The following is a 20,482-nucleotide window of genomic DNA, read 5'->3' on the forward strand; positions in this document are numbered from 1 at the left end:
AATAAAACTGAAATGTGTATATCTACATGCTATTTGGATTAGGCTCATAGCATATGCTGGTTAAACCAAGATTGCTGAAACAACCTGCCGCTCTTTAAGTGTTCAGGTGGAGGCACCGTGCCAGTGATCTTTAAGGGATGTGCTTCCGTGTTGAATACCCATGTATCAAAGGGAAACTTGGGATCCTCTGGATCATCAAATATCAAGTACAAGTACTTGAGCGTTTCTGCAAAAAAGAAGCTATTGACAGAACATCTTAGTACGGTGTCTGGCATGCTCCATAATCGCCACTTACCTCTCTTCGCGGTCATCCCATGTCTTTTGAGGCACATCCACTCTTCTGACACCCGAGTAGCCTGATTTTCCTTTGCAATACGTGTACAAAGAGTTGAATATATCCCAGGCCATGTCTTGATACAGGGGGTTTTTGGTATATACATAGAAATAGTAGAGGGATTCCAATGTCTCTGGTCTCAAGATGTAGCTGGGATGGACAGGGTATACAGCTGGTCTCTTGCCTTCTGAGTGGTAGATGGGGTTGCTTTTTCTCTCCGTGTCCCATGAAAAGATCTCTGGAGCAAGGCCTGTGATGGTAAGATCCCATGCGCTATAGCAGCCATACATAAGACGCTTTGCAATCTTTTCAAGGTCGCTGTAATCTTCAGGAAAAGTGCGTGCAGCTAAAAGTAACGAGCCTGGCGCAAAACAAGCCTATAACATGTGTCTGTTGAGTGTACGAGCGATGCATATCCAAGGAGAAATCTCTAACCTACCAGTTCATCCATTTGAAGATTCTGTCGATTGCCGTCCAATACTGCCAGAAATGAGGCACTGGGATCAGAGGGCGAGTCAACGAGTAGCTTGTCCTTGAGGCTTGCAATGATTTGGGAAACCATTTCCTTTTTGACACTATCTTTTCCTCTAGAAACAACCAACTGCTTTATCAAATACTGGCACCAAAACAAAGTTTAGATATATACACATCATGCAAGTGATTTTAAAACCAACCTCATAAAAGCTATCGCCCATGCCGCCCCAAGTAACATGATCTAAAATGGCGAAAAAAGGCGTCAGTATATAGGTGAACACCACATGGCAAGCTACATGACCTCCAATGGGATCACCTGTATTGACATCAATAAGGTGAGGAAATAGTCCAAACGTCTTTACATGCATGCTGGTGAATACATCATACACATGTTGCCCCTGTTGTCAATTTAAACGTGTGGGAATCTTTAGTACGCTAAAAAAAAGGTCATGCGTTACATATACAAAATCCCACTTTACCACATAATGATATTTCCAGTTGCCAGTGATTTCGGATAACCTGGTAAACTCGATCTGGATTGTACCAATTTCAGCTAAACAAGCAGTAGCACTTTTCACAGGCTCGCCTCTATGCAGATGCATCATTATTATCGAGCCATGACGCACGCCACTCAACAAGCATCACTTACGATGTAAAGTTAACGTATTGATACGGAATGCCAGTAGGGGTATCAAATGCTGGGAGTAGCTTATCGACCAATTCAACCGCCTTTTTGATAAACACCTTTTCATGGGACAGATCGTATGCAGACAAGAGGCCACCCACATAGCGAATGACGGTTTCAAACAGTTGCACAGGCTCATCGTTCTTGATTTTATCCCAATGGATAGAAGCGACATAATCTTGAGCGTCCTTGAAGTCTTTATGGAGACCCATAATGTACAACGTATCCAAAGCATCTACAATAGTAGCACCCCAACCATTTCTATAAGCCAGTCTTCAGTTAATGTTGTGTATACTGTGTTCCTGAATTGATAAATCATACCTTGTATTTCTGGCACTGTTACTAATAGGTCGATTCTCATCATAGCCCCAACTATAGTTCCGATATCCTTCCCAAGAGAATACAAATGCATCCTTGATGTACTGCTGCTTTTCCTTTGGACTCAGTAACCAGGATTCAGGCAAGCCTCCCATTTCTTGTCTGAGCTCCTGACGGGTCTTTTGGATGGGTTGCTGGTGTAGTTGTTGACCATGCGCATGATGTGGAGGTGCTGCCACCATGGGCTTTTGATCAAATACAACAGCAGGAAGGAGTGCATTGGCTACAAACGCAAGGGCTGTTGTGATGATAACAAAGTATTTCAACTTTATCATTTAAATACAAAAGAGAAGAGGAAAAAAAAAAAAAAAAAAAAAAAAGGAATTGGTGCTCCTTGGAAATTTATGCTTTTTAATGCATGAACGGCAGGTGGTCATCTGTCTGGATAATCACATTTTGTATGGTGACACCAGGATTTGACGATATTCACTATAGCATTTTTAGCAGTTCGCTCTAACCTAGACAGCAAAAATCCAGATAGAGGCAATTTATTATTATTATGCCAAAGAAGACGCTTTGTTGTTAGCATTAGAATGAGGTTTAATCCAGATCGCCCTTCGGATGGGCGAATGGACAGCATGGAAGGCTTGTGGCGTGTAGCTTCTCTTCTCAATTAAGACATGGCAACCAGTATATTCGCCCATAATGGCTATTGACCCCCCCCCCCGGAACCAAACTACAAAAAATGCCTTCGACTTTGCAAGACGTACACAATCTAGATTACTGCAATGCAGCATATCCAACCTACATGCTGTATCAGTTTCATCAGTTTTGAGTCACCAATACACCAAAATTCAGCAAAATTTGAAAGTATTGAATTGCTTGTATCTCCTTGAATGGGCCGTTTTGGACTGTCAGAGTGGCACCAAACGGTTTCTCTGGACTGATACTTACTTCCTGTTACTTTATCTCAATTTTTTTTTTGGATCGTCAAAACAAGGTCAAAATCCATGAGGGGTAATAAGGCCAAATTGCCAAAAATCAATCGATCGCATTTTTCGCCCCCCAAAACGACGTTTTCTACTATGACACGCATTAGTTAAAAAAATACCTGCGGATCCACTCTATCATAGGAAATTGTTAATTTGAAAAATTCCTAATACAAATCTTGAGTTTTCGACTTAAATAGCGTTTTTAGATTTTGCCATTTTAGCCAATAATGTTGGTGGAACATTTTAAAGTTATTGGTACCATTCGATAGAGAATTAAAAAAAGTATGTAAAATAAATAATACACAAAGCAGATTAGCTACAGTCTTTCTCGAGAAATCCTCGATGGAAGGGGGGGGGGTTTTTTTTTTGGTCAAATTCAGATAAATTGCATCCAACTAGAAAAATTCCAAAGCTTGCGGACTTTTAATACATCACACTATAAATTAAGCCCATCCTCGTTTTTGGCAAGCACAAAATTTGCATTTACCTTTCATTCATACCACCATCCAACATGAGCCATCATTCAGAAGACGATGAGGATGACTACATGTCCACAAAATTTTTAGAAACTGCTCAAGAATTCGAATCGAAAAGACAAGAATCGTACAGCGAGAAACGTAAACGGCAATTACGCGAACAGCAAGAGAAAGCCTACATCAAGCCTCGTGCACAACTAGAAGCCGAAGAACGAGAAAAGGGTCTTCAGAAATCAATTGAACAAAGCAACAAGGGCATGAAGATGCTGATGAAAATGGGCTTTAAACAAGGACAAGGACTAGGCAGCAGTAAAGGTGGTTCCTCTTCTGGCATTGCAGAACCTATCCAAGTGGATTTGAAACTGGGACGTTCTGGTATTGGCATGGATTCAGAAATGCGTAAACGAGAAAGAGAACAGGAGGAGGAAGAGCTCCGTAAGAGAGTTCATATCGATCCAGAGGAATTTCGAAATCAAATGGCATCAAAAGCAAAGGACGCTCAGTTGGTGAGATATGTCAATGCTGCTGTGTCTATATGCGAGAAATTGGATGAGGAAAATCAAGTGGAATCAAATATATTATGGACCTTGAAGCCACCGCCACCGCCAACAGTTACGTCTACAGAGCCAGAGGATGTCGAGCAATCACAGCAACAGCAGTTAGAAAAGGAGAAGGAGGAGGCGGAGAACAAGGAACAAGAGGAGGCTGAGCCAACATACTCTCCTGAAGAAGTGGATGCGCTGAAATCATTGCCACTGGATGATCAGCTCGCAAAACTCGTTGATTATCTGCGGGAGACATACTTTTATTGCTTTTGGTGTCGTGCCAAATACGCAGATCAAGCTGATCTGGATGAAAACTGTCCTGGCACAAGCGAAGAAGACCATTAACGAAACTGCCATAGATTCAAAAGCCTTTAACCGCACCGCTTTTTGTTGCATAAAGTCAGTTCAGAAACATGACGCATATTCCATAGCTGACTAAATAAACACACAATTGCTATTTAAATACTCTTTTGCTACCCATATCCCATGTTTCAATCTTTTTCTCTTTTTCCATTGACTACGTTCAAATCATGCCTTCCTCTCCTTCAACAAAATACTACCGTGCAAAGGCGTTTGTCTTTGACCTTGATGGCACACTCATTGATACTATTCCACTGGTCGAAAAATTCTGGCACCAATTTGCATTCGAGCATGGTTTGGACGGCAATAAAATCCTGGCTACCTCTCATGGCGTGCGCACAATTGAAACTATGGCAAAATGGACACCAGACAAAGCGACACCTGAACATGCCCATGATTTTGAAAGAAAACTAGCTGAAGAGTCGGAAGGCGTAAGTGTGTTACCGGGTATTTCTACGTTATTGCAAAAGATCCCTCATGGGAAATGGGGTATTTGCACAGGTGGTAATGAATACATGGCAAGAAAGAGGCTGGAGCAGTGCGACATCCAGGCACCCGACGCTATAGTCTGTGGCGATATGGTGAGTCAAGGCAAACCTCATCCTGAATGTTACACGCGTGTGATCCAAGAGCTGGAGTATCAGCCTCAAGATGTCATTGTGTTTGAAGATGCACCAGCAGGTGTGGAGGCAGCAGTTAGAGCAGGTGCTCAAGTGATTGCTTGCGCAACAACACATACAGTCGATCAATTAAAAGAAGCAGGAGCACACTCTGTTGTCCAGCTGTTGACAGATGTCGATTTTACTAATTTACCTGACGGTTCCTTTGAAGTGGAAGTCAAGAGCACATTGTAAGAAGGGAAGAATGTTTATTCAGAAATAAAATATGGGGTCTTCCTCTACTTTTTGGAATTCGAATATGCCACTACACAACAGAATTGAGAACAGATCCGTACCGTAGACTCTATCAAAACTTACCCGACTCGCTCGTCTGTATTTGCAATGAATAACGATTGGTCCTCGGGAGTAAAAGCTATACACGAAATTGAGAGTCTTAAATACAACATGGATCTCACAAGTACTTACAGACACCTGCAATATCCCCAAACATGTCAATCACCTGGCTTGAGTTGTATGTCTGTGTCTCGTAAATATGTACAAAATCAATGGGCTCTATAAATGGAATAAGATCAGAATGCCCCCATTAGATGAATATGGACAGTGTACCTGCAGCTGCTAGATAGTGGCCGTCATTTGAATAATGCAGTGATCGGATGGCGCCTACATGAGAACCCAAGACATGCAGTGCGCTTGAAGTATTCCGAACATCATAGACTCTATGTTTAGACAAAGGGTCATGAGTGCATGCATTTCTTTCACATCGTGGTCTAGTAGCCTACCTTGTTGTCCGGTCCTGATTTCCAGTGGCAAAGATTCGGCCATCAGGATGCCAGCAGCAGGCAAATGAAAAATCGAAATGCTCATTGATTTTTGCAATAGCTGTTTTAAAATGTTAATTACCTGGTTTGCCAAGCTTTGCAGTTTACTCACGCTCTCCGTTATTTGCATCCATCAAATGAGTTTCTGTCGAATCGCCTACAAGACATAGCATATTCTGATCAGGAGACATGGAAGAACACTAGCGCAATATGTATTAGTATATCGAGCGAAACAGCATGTCTAATTGGAATCGTACATTCACTGCAAATGGTAGTGTCCATGTTTTCTGAACTTGCGCGGTTGTCAAATTGATGCATTTAATAGAAGCATCGTTGTTTGATACAATGCCAAGCAACACGCCCTTCTTGTCCTGTACGATGTCTGTATAATTGGTGATGCCTGATGTTGTATTTGCGTTTGATAGATACTGTAATGGACTATCCGAATCCAATGATTTCCATGTGCATTCACCTTGAAAGCCGCCTGCAAATAGCACTTGCTGTGCGCATGCCAAGCTGGTGATTTTGAATGAAATGCTGCCTGGTATATTCGCAGTAGACAAATCCATCACTTGGACACTTTTCTGGCGTTGAGGAGACCATTGTCGCACTGTGTCACCGCCTAAGCATATCCAAAATGTAAATTGCTGGAGCTGTCTACAAAAGTTAAAAACTTACAGATATAATAAACATGATTCTTGTTTGTCGCCCACACCAGATTTCGTAGCTGAAAGTGACCAATGCTGCATGGCTCGTTGATTTTGGACGACTTGAATGTATAGTATTCTTCGTTCTTTGCCACTGGCTTTGTTTGTTGCGATTGTATTTGCTTTTCAAGCGTATCATCTTCATCGTCGCTCTTGCAGCTCAAATAGGTCTCATATTCCTTAATTCGTTGATTCCTATATTCATCTCTTGTCATACTCTCTTTGAACCAGTCAATGCCTTGCTGTGGATAAGATGCGTTAATGCAATGCTGGATTCAACATCCGATAAAGCAAAACATACCATATCAATGCCCCTGATGCACATATCTTCAGTGATGATGTTGTCCTGCTAGAGTGGATTAGCGTGAGAATATCGTGTAAAAGAGCTGCTGATCCTACTTCAAACACTGGCTTGTCCTGTGCTTCCTCACTGTATTTGGTCAAATGTGGCAGGCTGATAAATGTTGGGGTATCATCGGCCATCGTCGTGGAAGATGCAGAAGCTGAAGAAGAGTCTAATAATAGCTTGATTTAAGGCCTTGGGCTGGATTGCAGCCATGATATGTATAGATACCTTGGTCCTGATACATGTAATTTTGCTGGTAAGAGAAGAAATCGTCCATTGGTTCATGCCGTAATGACAACATATTTGCAAGATAAAGAAATGTAAAAGGAAAAGAAGAGGGAACAGGAAAGAAATGAGCAAAAAATCTCCTTTTTTATAACTGATCTCGGTCTCAACGAGGACAGTAATGATTGCTTCCCCTTAAGACCTTAATAAACTTGATTTGGTTGGTATGGCTAGTGACGTCAAAGTAGTCTGTTTTATACAATCAGATGGTTTATATAGTAGTAGTAGTAGTATATGAGGGATCAAATCAAGAGAATAATCAATATATTGCATCAAACAACAACAAACAAACGCTATTATTTAGTTGCTTTGTGCTATCAAATTTAAGGTTAATTGTCATACAAACACGCATTCGCCATGATCCACATATCCACACTCACCTAATACCAAGGCTTTCTCGGCAAAGAAGCGTACATCCACATCAGAGTCTTTACTTAATTTATCGAGCACTTGAATGACGTGGGATGATACTTCTGCATTGGAGTGCTGCTTCAAGATGGGCACCAGGACTTCCAGTGATTTGGCCACGTTGAATCTGACATTTGGAATGGGATCATCTACCAGTCCAAGAACTGTAGGAAGCACCTTTTCCTTGATGATCTCGGGTGTAAGAGAGGTGGCCATTGTCGACAACGTAAAGAGTGTGGTCATTCGATACAGGTAGTTCTCGTTGTGTGCCATATCAATGACTTGGGGTAAAACGGTGTCCTTGGCCCAGTCGTTTCCAAATATCTCGACGAGTTTCTTGAGGTTGGTTGTTGCAGCGTCTCTGATGGAAAAGACAGCATCTCCCAGCCAGGATAGACACAATCCAAGTAACTTTTCATCAAAAAATCCAACGCCTAATTGTGATGCCAAGAGGGGAATGTATTCTATAATGGCTAATCTAACTCTCCACTGTTTGTCTTCGGCCAATTCAACAATGGCTGGCAAAAGAGATTGAGAGAGACGCTCTACGCCAATGACTATGACAACACAGTTAGCAGCATCAACAACTCAAAACAAAGACCACCTACCTTGGTTTACATTTTCAAGCTTGGATATAATGTTTAATCTAACATCAGGGAAATCGTCTTTGAGTAGTTGGAGGAATAGAGGTAAGAGGTATTCAATAGTCCTATCCATTCATACACAGCGTCAATTGAATGGTGTCTAGTGAGCGAATGTTACTACTTACAAATCTTTACCCAAGATGGGTGCAAATCCGCTGATGTTTGTAGCCACAGCAGCGCGAACATGCTGGTTTGTATCAATGACAAGGTCCTTCATACAGGGGAGAATTTTATCAATGACAACTTGCTGATCAATCAGTTTGGAATAAGCGGGTGCTTGTCCAATAGACAGTATCTTGACCTCGCCTTCGCTGTCCTTGATGAGACTGACAAACAATGTCACCATTTCTTCACGAGTGATGGATTCGCCTAATGCTTCACAGAGCTCGTTAAAGTGTGTTGCTACCATATATCTCACTCTCCAGGATCTGTCTTGGCCCAAAGATCGAAGTGTGCTCAACAAGTATTGTCTGCATTCATCAGGTGTAAACATCTTTGCAATCTGAACCAAGTCTTCCACAGTCAATAATCGTACTGTGTCTTGATCGTCGTTGGTGAGTCGAAGAAACAATGGCAAGATATGGCTGATCAGTTGTTGCTGGGTCAATTCTTTGGAGAAATTCTGCGCATTCAAACAGTAAATCATCATGTATGGATGACCATATACAAACTTACAGCAAGTGCTTTGGCAGCAGCTCTCTTGACCATGGGCGTGTCGTCTTGAATCAGTTGAGCAAATGCAGTTCGCAGCTCATTTTGCTGTTCGGGTGTGCACTTTGAGTATCCAACAGCATATAAACCACATGCTGAAATACGGCCAGTAAACCAATCAGCAGTAGTCAAGCGCTTCAATAGCGGCAAGAAATAGTGTGTGATTTGCGAGGGGTTCAGCAACTTGACAATCTTGTTCATGGACTCGACAGCTTTATCTCTGACAAGCACTTCTTCTACAGTAGCCAGATTCTCTAGAGGGTTCAATAAATAATGAGCGTATTCAGGGCCACCCACATGCTCAGAGAAGTTGGCAAGTTCCTCTGCAACAGCCAACAGCACTTCGTCCTCATCGTCAATACCATCTACATAGACACATGTCAATCACAGAATCCACGCTCTATCATCTTGCACTGACCATTAAGAAAAGGTATCAATTCATCTCGTGTTCTCTGTGGGCCTAAAGCCATGGCAATCGTGCCCAAATTACGAATGGCATTCAAACGCAATTGGACATCTTCGTTTTTGAGCTCGTCTACCAGAACAGCGATAGGATAGAGCTCCTGTTCTTCGCTTACTCTTGAGATGGGTTCAGCGCCGAGACTGTTAGTGGTAGTGTTATCCATGTTGGATGCTGCCTCCTCTGTAGATGACGTAGCAGTGTCTGCTGGAGCAGCAGTGATGTCCATGGCAGATGACTCGTTGTCTACATGGCTAGTGCTGTCTGTGGATTCTTGGTGTGCTGCTTCAGGAGCAGATGTTGTAGTTGGATCTACTTCCATAGTGGTTCTTTTGTTGTGGGATAAGAGAAAGAAACTTTAGTAATCTTACCAACAACCTCGCGCACTTTCGAGGTGGAAAAAAAAAAGAATGGAAGGTTACTCGAACAAATTTAAGGAGAGAGACTAAATCTAGCCAATCAGTACTTGATGGATAGCATCTACTAAAAGCTTTATAGCTGGTGGATCATTGTAAAGCTGTAGCTACTGACCGATTGTTCACAGTCGTATATAAGCCTTGCACCATGTCGCAAGATTTAGCAGTTCTAAACCCCAAAAAATGCTGTCTCAAAAGTCTCAAACCCTCTTTATCTCATCCTTGCTTGTATCTGTCCTCATAGGCGTTTCGAGCGCATTAGGAATTAACGAGACTACTTCTTCTGCAAGAACTCCACCCAAAGCCTATTTGGACCCTATCGTAGAGAACAAACTTGTTCGCCAATCATGTCTTCCTGTGAATGGTACCGATACACTTGATTGCAGCTTTTACTTTGACGCCAAAAAGCACTCGCTTTTGTATGATCCATCAAACTGTTTGGTATTTGGCTATTACAGATATCCTCCGCTCTCCTCCCAACGTAATGGCTCTTGCCAACTGAAATTCCCTGCCAACGCTTGTATACAAAGTGATCTGTCCTGGCTTTCGGTATGCTTTGAGGTTTATTATGCAGGTAAGTACAAAATACTGGCAGTAGAAAGGTAATATGTTGATGCTAAACAAATTGATATATAGACACTCTTAGTTTGGATCGTCGTAGCAATTTTACTACGCCCAAGCCTCTAGTAGACAATCTTAAAATTGGCTCTTTTCAAACTTCTTCTGCTAATTTCACAGATGTAGCCGTTTTTCTCGCGGAAACTGATGGATTCACTGCTCCAGTTGGATTCACTGACGTATAACGCATATTCATTCTTAGTGATTTACGGTCTATTCAATTCAATTTGATAAAACTTAATAAACCCAAGCTTTTACCTAGAAATTCAAGATGATGCTGTAATAATGCTTTTATATATGAGTCTGTTTTTCAATATGAACTGTAAAGATATAAGCTTTTGCCAAAGAAAACGTCGCATAATTTGGCCAAATTGCCTTCTGATCTTGCCATCATTGTCAGGTAAACAGAGCATTAGATTTTGCGTGGTCCAGCTGAACATAAATACGAAGTACTGGTCAATCTAGAGGGTCATTTAAAGTGGTGGGATATGATGTATATTACACTAGGTTATCTTATAAAGCATAACGTGATAAATTTATTATCTCTAGACACTTTTAGAGCTTCAAAAAGGGAAAAAGCAGATCTAAACAGTATTTTGATAGACTGGCCTTATTAAATATATAATGCAAGGAAAATAGCATAGTTAACAATAGTGCTATGTAATTTGCCATTTACCTTTCATATGCTTTAAAAGCATCTATCTGTACTGCCTTCATGATTGAGTTCGCCAGCCAGCCCCACCAGCCAACAAAATTAAAGCTCAAATTTTTAGTCTACTTTAGATTGGACAAATTTTGATAAATTTTCGACTTGATTGAACTGTTTTGCCAGATTCGACTATGAAATTATGACAATCATCCTATGCTTCATTAAGCTTTTTTGGAGTGCTTTTCAAGGCGCATCCAAGGGTACCAAGTAAGGTATATATTTTGAATAAACTTATTGAGTAATTTATAAAAATATTAAAAGAGGTTTTTGGCCAAAAGGTCGAGATTTTACACATCAAAGTCCCACAAAGATGATTTCAGGGGATACGTTAGATCGATAGCAACATTTTGGTTTAAGATATACCATAATAAAAGTCTTCATTATCAAGGTCAAAAACGGGATCGTTTGACTTTTGATGAAAACCATGAGGGGTACCTCATGCTTTTTGGTCGATTTTTGGCCATGTTTTTTTGGTCCCCAAAAAGTTGAGCAAAGGCGTCAGGAAGTAACTGCCAGATGAGAGCAACTGTTTGGAGCTATTCTGACAATCTAAAACAGCCTTGAACGCAAGAAAACGCAGCTCAAATGCACTCGTATTTTGCTGTATTAGGCACACTTTTGACTAAAAAGGGATAATATCTGTATGATACTTGCCCGTATATGAGTAGCTTACGTGTATAGGAATGTAGAGCACCACATACGAATCAGATCCACAGATAATATAGAGGGTTTTCATGTACAAGTGGAGGGTCAAATGCAAGTAGTAGTATTTTGATAAGATACGCAAGGGCAATCGGTAGCGCGAACTGCCGCTGCGCAGGTTGGTTCTCACCGAAGTGAGGCGAAGGTAGAGAGCCATTCGAAGCGTAGACACACTCATACATTATAATATGTATAACACTCATATTCAAAATTAAATGTCAATGATCCCAAGCGAATGAACGCTATACCAGCCATCATTGTCACTAGGGCGATATGTAAGCATTGCATAGCTTTTTTTTTTTTGACAATAACACCACTGTGTGTCATTCAGGGCCTTTAGAGCAAGATAGCCATGGCAACGTTGGAATGATTGTTTGTAGACATGGTATATATATCCATGACATTTACACCTGGTAAACCTGTATACGAAAGAACAATGCCGTTAGCCAGTCAATCTTCAATCTTTGGCATTGCCATCACACTACTGTTGTTATTCTCAGTATGTTCCTCAGCAAGTGTAGCCAACATCATTGATCACAACAACAATTCATCTCAACAATTTGTTACAAGACAGAACAGTGATTACGCAAACATTACAGCTTATCCTCATAACATCAGGGGCATGGATTTCGGTACATCATGCTCTCGATCAGGGAGCAACATGACTCAATGTGATTTTTACTTTAATCCTAACAAGCTCGCCTACTGGGAACAACCAACATTGTGTGTTATTTACGGTTACATCAGACCAATACGAGATGCAGAGGTTTGTATAATGCAAGTTCCGGAAAACCCTTGCTTGATGGAGAACATGGGTTGGCTTCAGCAATGTTCCAGAGAGATTTACTTTGCAGGTACTTAATATCTCTATATTGCGAAAATGACTATCTAACACAAATGTAAGTATAGGCACATTTCTATTGAACCACACTCGGGCCTTTCAAGGCAATACCAAGATGAAGTCTGTCAACATACCAACCAAGGATCTGATCGATCCTCGACAGATCGTGTTTGAATCGTATGGCCATCTGTTCACTGGAGTGTTCAAGTCAGCTCCCACATCCAACGGCAACATCTCAATGCTGCATTAATTCATGGAGTTTGAAAAGCTGAGCCATCATCAACAATGAACCTCATCCATAAAAGCCATAGATCATTGTAATAAAGTTTCTAGTCTTCAGTAATACATATGAGTCGTTTATTTGCCAGTTGTATTTGTATTTGATACTATGTGATCGAATCATTCTGGGAATATTTATTGTAGAAAGCATGATGTGAGTCGGAAACCATTGATTGAATCAACTAATCTCTCTTGTTGTTCTTTGTGAAATACGATGAATGGTTTAGATATGCTACACTCATATCAAAAACCCATTCTCCAAAGCCAAGGTACTGATCGACATAACCTCGAATTGTGCTGCTTTCGATTTTTGATGTAGCTGGTCTGTTGAAACAAGAAAACATTAGCTCAAATTCTAATAATAAACTGCAATACACTACTGAAGCCCTGTTGATCGTTTGATGCCAGCAAGCACTGTTGTAATGAGAACAGCGTCAAATGCATAATGAAGTAATTTGCTCATAGTGTATAAGTAAAGAAAGAAGCAAAGAAAGTTAAAAAGAGAAAGAAAAAGCTTATGTATCACGTTTTTTGTGCAATACGCAGTACCTTGCTAATTGCGCTCAGATTCAAATGTTGCAATCAAAATCAGAATATCATGAATCATTCACTCGATGAATGATAGACAAAAATTGTTACAAGAGTATGCAATCATGTAAGCTACACCCTGATACGTATATATTATGAGTTTGTATTATAAACTACACAATCCATAGATGTTTGAATCGATCATGATCAGTGCTGCTGCATATACATCTAAGTACCGGCTGTCTATTACAACATTGCAAACAGTTTCCTCAGCGATCATCTCTTCAGTATTTGATTATTCAAATCAGAATTACCATTTTGCATGTCGATTTAATGAACGTTCTATATCAACCTTGTAACTCGAACAATATCGAGATACATGAAATCCATGTGGGTTGTTATGGAACACATTGTCAAGATTGCCAATCGGAATGGATCACATTGTTGGTATAATCATCCTTACTGAGAGTATGTCTGCTTGCTGAGCTGCCTACCACTGCACTTTAATGTGCATATTGGATTTCGCTAAATAGAGAATCACTTCAGCTTTTCATAGTGGATGTGGAGGAGAACATCCATGTAGCAATAATAACCTTACTTTACAAGTACCAAGTTATGAGCAGCAATCAATGACATATCCGAATTTTGGATGCTTCAAATGGTGTAGGGTCAAGTTGGATAGATCAGATCTGGTCTGAGCATAATTGTATCATTCGAACCGATACATTTCTTTAACTTACCATCAAATGCACTTGTATAGAGTGTACCCCACGTCACGAGCGAAAATAAACTGCCACTTCCCCGCTTCCATTTCACCCTTGCCTCCAGAGACAGGTTGCTTTCAATTCCACACAATCAACATGAGCCAGAACACACATATAGCAGCACCTCCTACACCGCAAGCCGACATAGCATTGCCTTCCACCTCGACACCAACAGTGGTACACCCTTTATCAGGATCTCTTGAAGAATACACATTTTCCAATGTACCTCAAGGGGACATGACCAATTACGATCAAACCGAGCACTACGAGGAACCAGCTCTTCTTCGTGCTGGTCTAGCCACCAAGCCTCGTCTTGTGCTCATGACATCAATTGGGTCGTTTTGGGGCTTCAGTATTGGCGCTTATTTGGGTGGTCGTCAATCCGGATTGCAATATCTAGCAGAGAACGCACACAAACTACCAACAACGGTGCAAGGCTGGTACTTTTATCACAAAACAAAAAATTACAGAATGATGTTGGGTGGCGTGAAACGAGGTGTACGATTTGCAGGAAAGACAGGTGGATTGTGTTTGCTGTATGGATCATTAGAGGCTGCATTGGATGACATGCGAGGCGAGGCAGATGTGATGAATTCAGTTGCGGCAGGTGTGACAACAGGCACTGTGTTTTCAGCTCTAAGTAAGTGATCGCTGGATGTGTGTGGAGATCCATGTGAGGCTAACTGTATCGGATAGCAAGATTGACGAGAGGGTCATTTAGATATTCGGTTGTGTTTGGAGCCATTTTTGGCCTAGCAGCTGGAGGTCTCTCTGATTTGCATAGATTTGCTTCAGGGAATCCGCCCTCTTATGGACTGTATTTGGCCTCTTTGGTGAAAGGCAAGAAGGAAATAGACAGTAGAGTCGAATAAACAATAGATCAGTGGTGTAACAGTATTAGCCTGTGGATGATTTAATGATGATATCTTCGGTCATACGGTTATTTTTGGACATCATCATGCTTTGTTGACTACCATAATCAATCTTTTTGGGTGTCTCAAATCTAAATCAAAATGCCGTTTTAAAATAAAATGTTGGCAACTTGGCTGCCTTGATGTAAATAAGCAGCGAGACAAATCTTCCTCGGCTCTTCTTCTTCTTCTTCTTCTTTATCACACATTATGGCTGAAATAGACCATCACAAACCCATCATTGCCAACACGGATGAGTTCCAGCACCTGTTTCCCCCTACAGTCGAGGATTCTGTGGGCGCAACACCGGTTGTAAACACAACAGCAGATGAAACAACTCGCTCTTCAAACGCGCCCGCTTCACAAGCCGGCCCTATTCCTACAAAATCTATGTCCACAGACTCTCTAGACTCCAGCAGTTCATCCGTCTTGTCTTGCAATGCTGGCATTGACTATGTTATCGTGTTTCGCTTCCCTACACAGTTACCCAAAAACGATAAATCACTCACAACCAGAGCTCAGTTAGAATCCAAAGTAGCTGCTTCATTAGCCAGCGTCACTCAACGCTTGGCCAAGGTCAATTTGCGTTTCCAGGTGCGTCCAGGTAAAGAAGACGGTACTTTACTTATCTTGGTAAGCAGCCCTGTTGGCCCCATTAAGAAAGAGTACAGACAAGAAAGGTAAAAATGATGCATGAATGACATAGAAACTCCCTCTCAATTCAACTATCTTAAACATTAGAGTGCGCGATTTCTTGCTGGGTGTTCGAGTAGATGAAATTGGAGATGAGTCCAATAACACGAACAATGTGGACCAAGCATTCGAGGATCTAACAGAGGCAGAGAGATTGCGTCTGGTCTACGAGATCTTGACTCAACCAGAGACAGAGGGAGGTGCAGGAATTTCCAATGAGTTGGACGATTATGTTGAGAGCATCATGCCGTTGCACGATGACAAATTCAATAACGTAAGTTTTATGCGTGTTTGACAAGAATAGTGCTTGACGACATTTTAGAAATGGCTTAAATCCTGGTCGACAAAATCTCTGATTAACGAGCATGATTTATTGACAATCCGAGATCATTTTGGCGAGAAGATTGCCTACTATTTCGCATTCCTGCAAAACTACTTTTTATGGCTCAGTGTGCCTGCTGCTGTAGGTGTTCTTGTCTACTTGACACACTCGAACACTCTGGCTATATGGTTTTCACTGTTCATGCTGCTGTGGGCCATCTTGTTTACCGAAATGTGGAAGAGAAAGGAAGCCGAATTGGCAATCAAATGGGGCGTGCGAAACTATTCCAAGCATGAAAAGAGAAGAGCCGAGTTCAAGGGAGAGAAGATGGTCAAGGATCATGTTACAGGTGAGGATGTTCCCTTTGTTTCTGCCTGGAAGTTGCTGGGAAGACGTCTCGTTGCTCTGCCTGGCGTTGCTGTTGGTGCCTTCTTGCTAAGTATCATTGTTGGCTTTGTGTTTATTCTCCAGCTGTTCTTGCATGAGTACTACAATGGCCCCTTTGCCAAATTTTTGGTAAGCGTCTTTCTTTTTTTTTGCTTGGTGGTCAAGATAGCGTGGTTACTAACAGCACGATTTTTTGTCTAGCACTATGCTCCTACTGTGGGCTATGTCCTCTTCATTCCCAGCATGACCAAGATTTACAGCAAATGGGTAAAGACATTGACTGACTGGGAGATGCAAAAGACAGACGCTCAATGGGAATACAGCTACACTCAAAAGATCTTTATCGCCAACTTTTTGGTAGGATACCTTTCCTTGTTTATTACTGCGTGGATCTACATTCCTTTCGGTGATTATGTCCTGCCTTACCTTACTAACCTCAACATCAGCCATGACCACAAAACTGTTGACTTTCAAAGACTGCGTGCACAGCTCGTCTATTTCATTGTCACTGGTCAATTGGTTGGCTTCTTGACTGAAATGGTTGTTCCTTATGCATTAAAGAAGTTTGTACCCAAGGCCAAAAAGATAGTCCAGAAAAAGAAGAACACTGCATCCTCCACAAAATCGTTGAGCGAAAAGGGTCCTAATACAACTATTCAAGATGAAGAAGAAGAACAGTTCATGAACAAGGTATACAAGGAAGTAGCTATGGATGAATACGCCATCTACACCGACTATGTAGAGATGGTTATCCAGGTAATTTGTTGATATACGCTGTGGAGTAAATCTGCATCTCATACTCATCAATTGACAGTTTGGTTATGTCAGTATGTTCTCTACCGTTTGGCCATTGACTGCCCTGTGTGCCATGATCAATAATTGGGTGGAACTTCGTGGCGACGCTGCTAAAATCTGTAAATACACAAGGTAACTTTCTAGTTTGATGATTTGCGTGTACTTTACTTACTCTCTGTTTACATTTACAGACGTCCTATTCCTCACAGAGCTGAGAGCATTGGCCCTTGGTTGGGTAATATGGAGACTCTGGTTTGGTTGTCTTCCATCACTATGGCATCCTTTGCTTATCTCTTCCATCCTTCAACTCACATCCACTCATCCTACACGCCTGTCTTTACCTTATTAGCTATTTTGGTATCCGAGCACTTGTTTATTGCACTCAGATTTGGTGTCCGTAAAGCACTCAACTTGATCCCTAGCATGGCTGAATGGTTGGTTCGCAAAGAGGAGTACAACCTGAAGAAGGTATGGCTTGACCGTATGGTTGGCAATCATCAAAAGTTTGTTGCTCGCAGTAACCTTGAACACGAAAACGACAACTCAGACCTTGCTGAGGGTCTCAGTCACAAGCTTTGGAACCATCATTTAGATCGTCAAGCAGAGGCAAATGAAGCTATTCAACTTGTACAAAACGCATTCAAGACCAAATAATTCAATCTTCCCTTCATTCAATCAATTGTAATAAATAATTTGCTTTATTCAATAATCTTTCTTCTTTTCATCATAACTGAGATGGCCAGGACCGATAGAAACTAAGAGCAACAATCCGCCTGTGATACTGAGACACTGGAAAAAGTTGTATTTTGTAACATCCCTCATGTAGTTTGAGTGTTGCACTGTCCACCAGTTATTGACAATGACATTCATGACGCATAAAAAGGTAACCAGAAACGATGCTGACCATTTAGCCCTGAATCCTACCACCACCATCACGCAGGCCGCAAATCCTGCTAACGAAACGAATACACGCAGAAAACTCCATTCACCCTGAACAATGAACCCTACAAACAAGAGTACCAAAAGAACGCGACCAGCAAGTTGAAAGTATTCATGACGCTCTGTCTCTGATAAAGTAGGGAGGGATGCAAACAGATGGGATGAGCCTGTCTGTCTCTTGTTGCGCAGGATGGATTCTGAAAGGCACAGCAGCAAACCACCCAAGATGGAAAGATTACGCAAAAAGAAACTCTATTCGCACACACATGTAAGATTTACATGTCCAAATCACCTTCCACGCACAACAGCACACTTACGAAATTGAATACGAGACCGTAACCAATTGCCTGAGAGACAATAACACCAGCCAAGACGCACACAGATGTGCTGACATGCTTCTTTGCTATTAATGTAGAAGAGAAGATCAACATGGCCAACACATTCAAGAGAAGAAACATATGGGAAATGCCTTTGGGAAAACCTCTATCTCCCTCCAGATAGTTTCTTTGGTCTGACCACTGCACCATGATACGGAGCGAATCTTCATAGAATGTAGCCACCACGAGAAATCGACTGATGGCAGGCAAATAGGGCTTCACTGGCTGTCCTAGTGTATCCAGCGTTTTCTCCAGACGAGCACTGGTTTCTCTAATGGTATCTTGAAAGCTCATATGTAAAATGTAGTAATATATGAAAGAGATGTGGCAAAAAAATTTTCAACTTGAGGATTCCCTTTTTTAAGTCCTATGAATCTGCCATGTTTGTATAGGGAGCTACATTATACATGACACCAGAAGAGCATTTGTTTAAGGGGTGATCATCGCCACCACCTGCTTCTACTTTGTGAAAGATCTTGCTCCTTGATTGAATTTAGATCAAATTTTTGTTTATTCTCATGCCTATCGTTGTTAAATGACTTTCACACTATTTGCCTTGAAAGTACATACCTCGTTCTAAAGCAAATCATGTATTTGGATTTCAAGAATTGTAACTGCATATGGGTGGTACAAGGTGCAAGAAAATTAGCCTTTTAAACAAAGGCCTCCCAATGTTAGCTTCGACATTTACAACATACCAACCAAGTCAATGATACTGTAGGTTTTTCACCAGCAACTTTTTTCTGTCAGCAATACAGTGATCAAGATGATGTCTGTATAGTAGAGCGCATCATTGATAAGACCTCTGCTAGCGTGCATACAAAGCCTGACGGTAAAAAAAAATAGCAATCTGACTGTTCATCATGCATATGTGTATCGAATAATGATAACTCCAAGATATTTAACACTCGAATAAAATCACGTACATTTGAGCGCAAACTTTTTAGTCATGCTGTTCTACCATATTTTAGGCAATTGCTTCTCGACATTTTCCATCATTTCAAAAAGGCCATTAGTGATAGACTTTTCCATGCAAAGTCTGCCGTAACATATGAGAGCAAAATGGTTTCAACAAAACAATAAAAAACGAGCCCTGAATCTCACGATACCCTACATATATAATAGTCCAATATAACCTGTCAACAGACAACGCTGTGGCAGGGGCTATACCTTAGAATCATCGCGTGGGGCTTTTCTCTGTTGGCCTTTGATTTCTCTTTTGATTTCTCTTTGAATTTCAATTCGAAATTCGCTTTGAAAGTAGCATGTTAGTAAGCCAATTTTTTGCGTAGAAAACGAATGTGCAATTGGATTTTAGATAGGGTGCGTTGGTGTTGAGAAAACAGTGATTTTTGAAATTTGCCAATTTTGAGCAGATGTTACTAATAAAAGTCAATGAATTACTATATGAATGCTGGTTGTATGTCTAGTAAAAGCTGTGGAGGGTACTTTGTTAATTAGGGAGTGTTGTATTTGGGCTTGCTGAGAACGATGTCGATGAGTAATGAGGAAAAACAGTGGAAATGGACAACTTTCAAATGGCCGTACCGGTTGATTTTACTTAGTGAACATAAGCTTAAAGCTTAATAGCTTCTGTTTCTTTTTCAATTCTCTATACGATAATATGGTTATTATAGATAAATAAAAAAAAAGTTGATTATCTCCTGCTTGTAGCTCATGAAATATAAGATTTTGAGTGAATCCATAAAGGGAAGGTACATCTGGTGCCTAAAACCCTCACATGATGATGGATATAATGTAGAGCTATCAAATTGTCTTTGTTTTGTGCGGATCTGATGAGTATTTGTCGAGATACGACCAAAAAAAGGTATCGTGCAAAATCATTGATTTTTGTTCAAAATTTACGTGTGATAGCAAACAAAAAATCTGGTGACAATTTTTTAGTCAGGACAATATTTTCAATATTTTATGATAGAATTATGTCAGAGCTTCAAGCAATAGCTTATTCGATAGGAAATTTTTTGTTCTACAATGTCTAGTAATGCTTAACAAAATGT

General features: G+C 40.9%; 10 protein-coding genes across 10 annotated transcripts; 6 read left to right on the forward strand and 4 right to left on the reverse strand.

The window, feature by feature from the left end:
• Window positions 1-44: 44 nt before the first annotated feature.
• Window positions 45-2,146, reverse strand: ATC70_010700 (uncharacterized protein; the record flags this gene model as incomplete). The annotated part of the gene is made up of 8 exons (XM_064829911.1): window positions 45-240; window positions 296-711; window positions 774-950; window positions 1,009-1,049; window positions 1,110-1,206; window positions 1,288-1,396; window positions 1,458-1,754; window positions 1,815-2,146. 8 exons carry the CDS (start codon window positions 2,144-2,146, stop codon window positions 45-47), a joined length of 1,665 nt encoding a protein of 554 aa, XP_064682413.1.
• Window positions 2,147-3,314: 1,168 nt separating this feature from the next.
• On the forward strand, window positions 3,315-4,169 carry ATC70_010701 (uncharacterized protein; the record flags this gene model as incomplete). Its single annotated transcript, XM_064829912.1, has 1 exon — window positions 3,315-4,169. One exon carries the CDS (start codon window positions 3,315-3,317, stop codon window positions 4,167-4,169), a length of 855 nt encoding a protein of 284 aa, XP_064682414.1.
• A 185-nt stretch (window positions 4,170-4,354) lies between these two features.
• On the forward strand, window positions 4,355-5,038 carry ATC70_010702 (uncharacterized protein; the record flags this gene model as incomplete). Its single annotated transcript, XM_064829913.1, has 1 exon — window positions 4,355-5,038. One exon carries the CDS (start codon window positions 4,355-4,357, stop codon window positions 5,036-5,038), a length of 684 nt encoding a protein of 227 aa, XP_064682415.1.
• Window positions 5,039-5,056: 18 nt separating this feature from the next.
• ATC70_010703 (uncharacterized protein) lies at window positions 5,057-6,976 on the reverse strand (the record flags this gene model as incomplete). The annotated part of the gene is made up of 11 exons (XM_064829914.1): window positions 5,057-5,108; window positions 5,162-5,216; window positions 5,270-5,356; window positions 5,411-5,520; window positions 5,584-5,683; window positions 5,735-5,822; window positions 5,880-6,244; window positions 6,301-6,571; window positions 6,631-6,675; window positions 6,729-6,844; window positions 6,904-6,976. The coding sequence occupies 11 exons, from the start codon at window positions 6,974-6,976 to the stop codon at window positions 5,057-5,059; spliced, it is 1,362 nt and encodes a 453-aa protein (XP_064682416.1).
• A 284-nt stretch (window positions 6,977-7,260) lies between these two features.
• Window positions 7,261-9,505, reverse strand: CDC15_3 (Protein kinase of the Mitotic Exit Network; the record flags this gene model as incomplete). The annotated part of the gene is made up of 6 exons (XM_064829915.1): window positions 7,261-7,274; window positions 7,341-7,925; window positions 7,977-8,077; window positions 8,138-8,634; window positions 8,688-9,088; window positions 9,142-9,505. The coding sequence occupies 6 exons, from the start codon at window positions 9,503-9,505 to the stop codon at window positions 7,261-7,263; spliced, it is 1,962 nt and encodes a 653-aa protein (XP_064682417.1).
• A 277-nt stretch (window positions 9,506-9,782) lies between these two features.
• Window positions 9,783-10,402, forward strand: VMA5 (Vacuolar ATP synthase subunit C; the record flags this gene model as incomplete). Its single annotated transcript, XM_064829916.1, has 2 exons — window positions 9,783-10,173; window positions 10,236-10,402. 2 exons carry the CDS (start codon window positions 9,783-9,785, stop codon window positions 10,400-10,402), a joined length of 558 nt encoding a protein of 185 aa, XP_064682418.1.
• A 1,662-nt stretch (window positions 10,403-12,064) lies between these two features.
• Window positions 12,065-12,719, forward strand: ATC70_010706 (uncharacterized protein; the record flags this gene model as incomplete). Its single annotated transcript, XM_064829917.1, has 2 exons — window positions 12,065-12,482; window positions 12,538-12,719. 2 exons carry the CDS (start codon window positions 12,065-12,067, stop codon window positions 12,717-12,719), a joined length of 600 nt encoding a protein of 199 aa, XP_064682419.1.
• Window positions 12,720-14,136: 1,417 nt separating this feature from the next.
• Window positions 14,137-14,912, forward strand: ERG5_2 (RNA polymerase C-22 sterol desaturase; the record flags this gene model as incomplete). Its single annotated transcript, XM_064829918.1, has 2 exons — window positions 14,137-14,680; window positions 14,737-14,912. The coding sequence occupies 2 exons, from the start codon at window positions 14,137-14,139 to the stop codon at window positions 14,910-14,912; spliced, it is 720 nt and encodes a 239-aa protein (XP_064682420.1).
• Window positions 14,913-15,161: 249 nt separating this feature from the next.
• ATC70_010708 (uncharacterized protein) lies at window positions 15,162-17,802 on the forward strand (the record flags this gene model as incomplete). Its single annotated transcript, XM_064829919.1, has 6 exons — window positions 15,162-15,631; window positions 15,693-15,918; window positions 15,967-16,482; window positions 16,555-17,109; window positions 17,168-17,280; window positions 17,340-17,802. The coding sequence occupies 6 exons, from the start codon at window positions 15,162-15,164 to the stop codon at window positions 17,800-17,802; spliced, it is 2,343 nt and encodes a 780-aa protein (XP_064682421.1).
• Window positions 17,803-17,850: 48 nt separating this feature from the next.
• ATC70_010709 (uncharacterized protein) lies at window positions 17,851-18,758 on the reverse strand (the record flags this gene model as incomplete). Its single annotated transcript, XM_064829920.1, has 2 exons — window positions 17,851-18,339; window positions 18,405-18,758. The coding sequence occupies 2 exons, from the start codon at window positions 18,756-18,758 to the stop codon at window positions 17,851-17,853; spliced, it is 843 nt and encodes a 280-aa protein (XP_064682422.1).
• Between the last annotated feature and the right edge of the window lie 1,724 nt (window positions 18,759-20,482).

This window comes from Mucor velutinosus, assembly GCF_035048745.1.
Source record: "Mucor velutinosus strain NIH1002 chromosome Unknown tig00001564, whole genome shotgun sequence".
Classification (NCBI taxonomy): domain Eukaryota; kingdom Fungi; phylum Mucoromycota; class Mucoromycetes; order Mucorales; family Mucoraceae; genus Mucor; species Mucor velutinosus.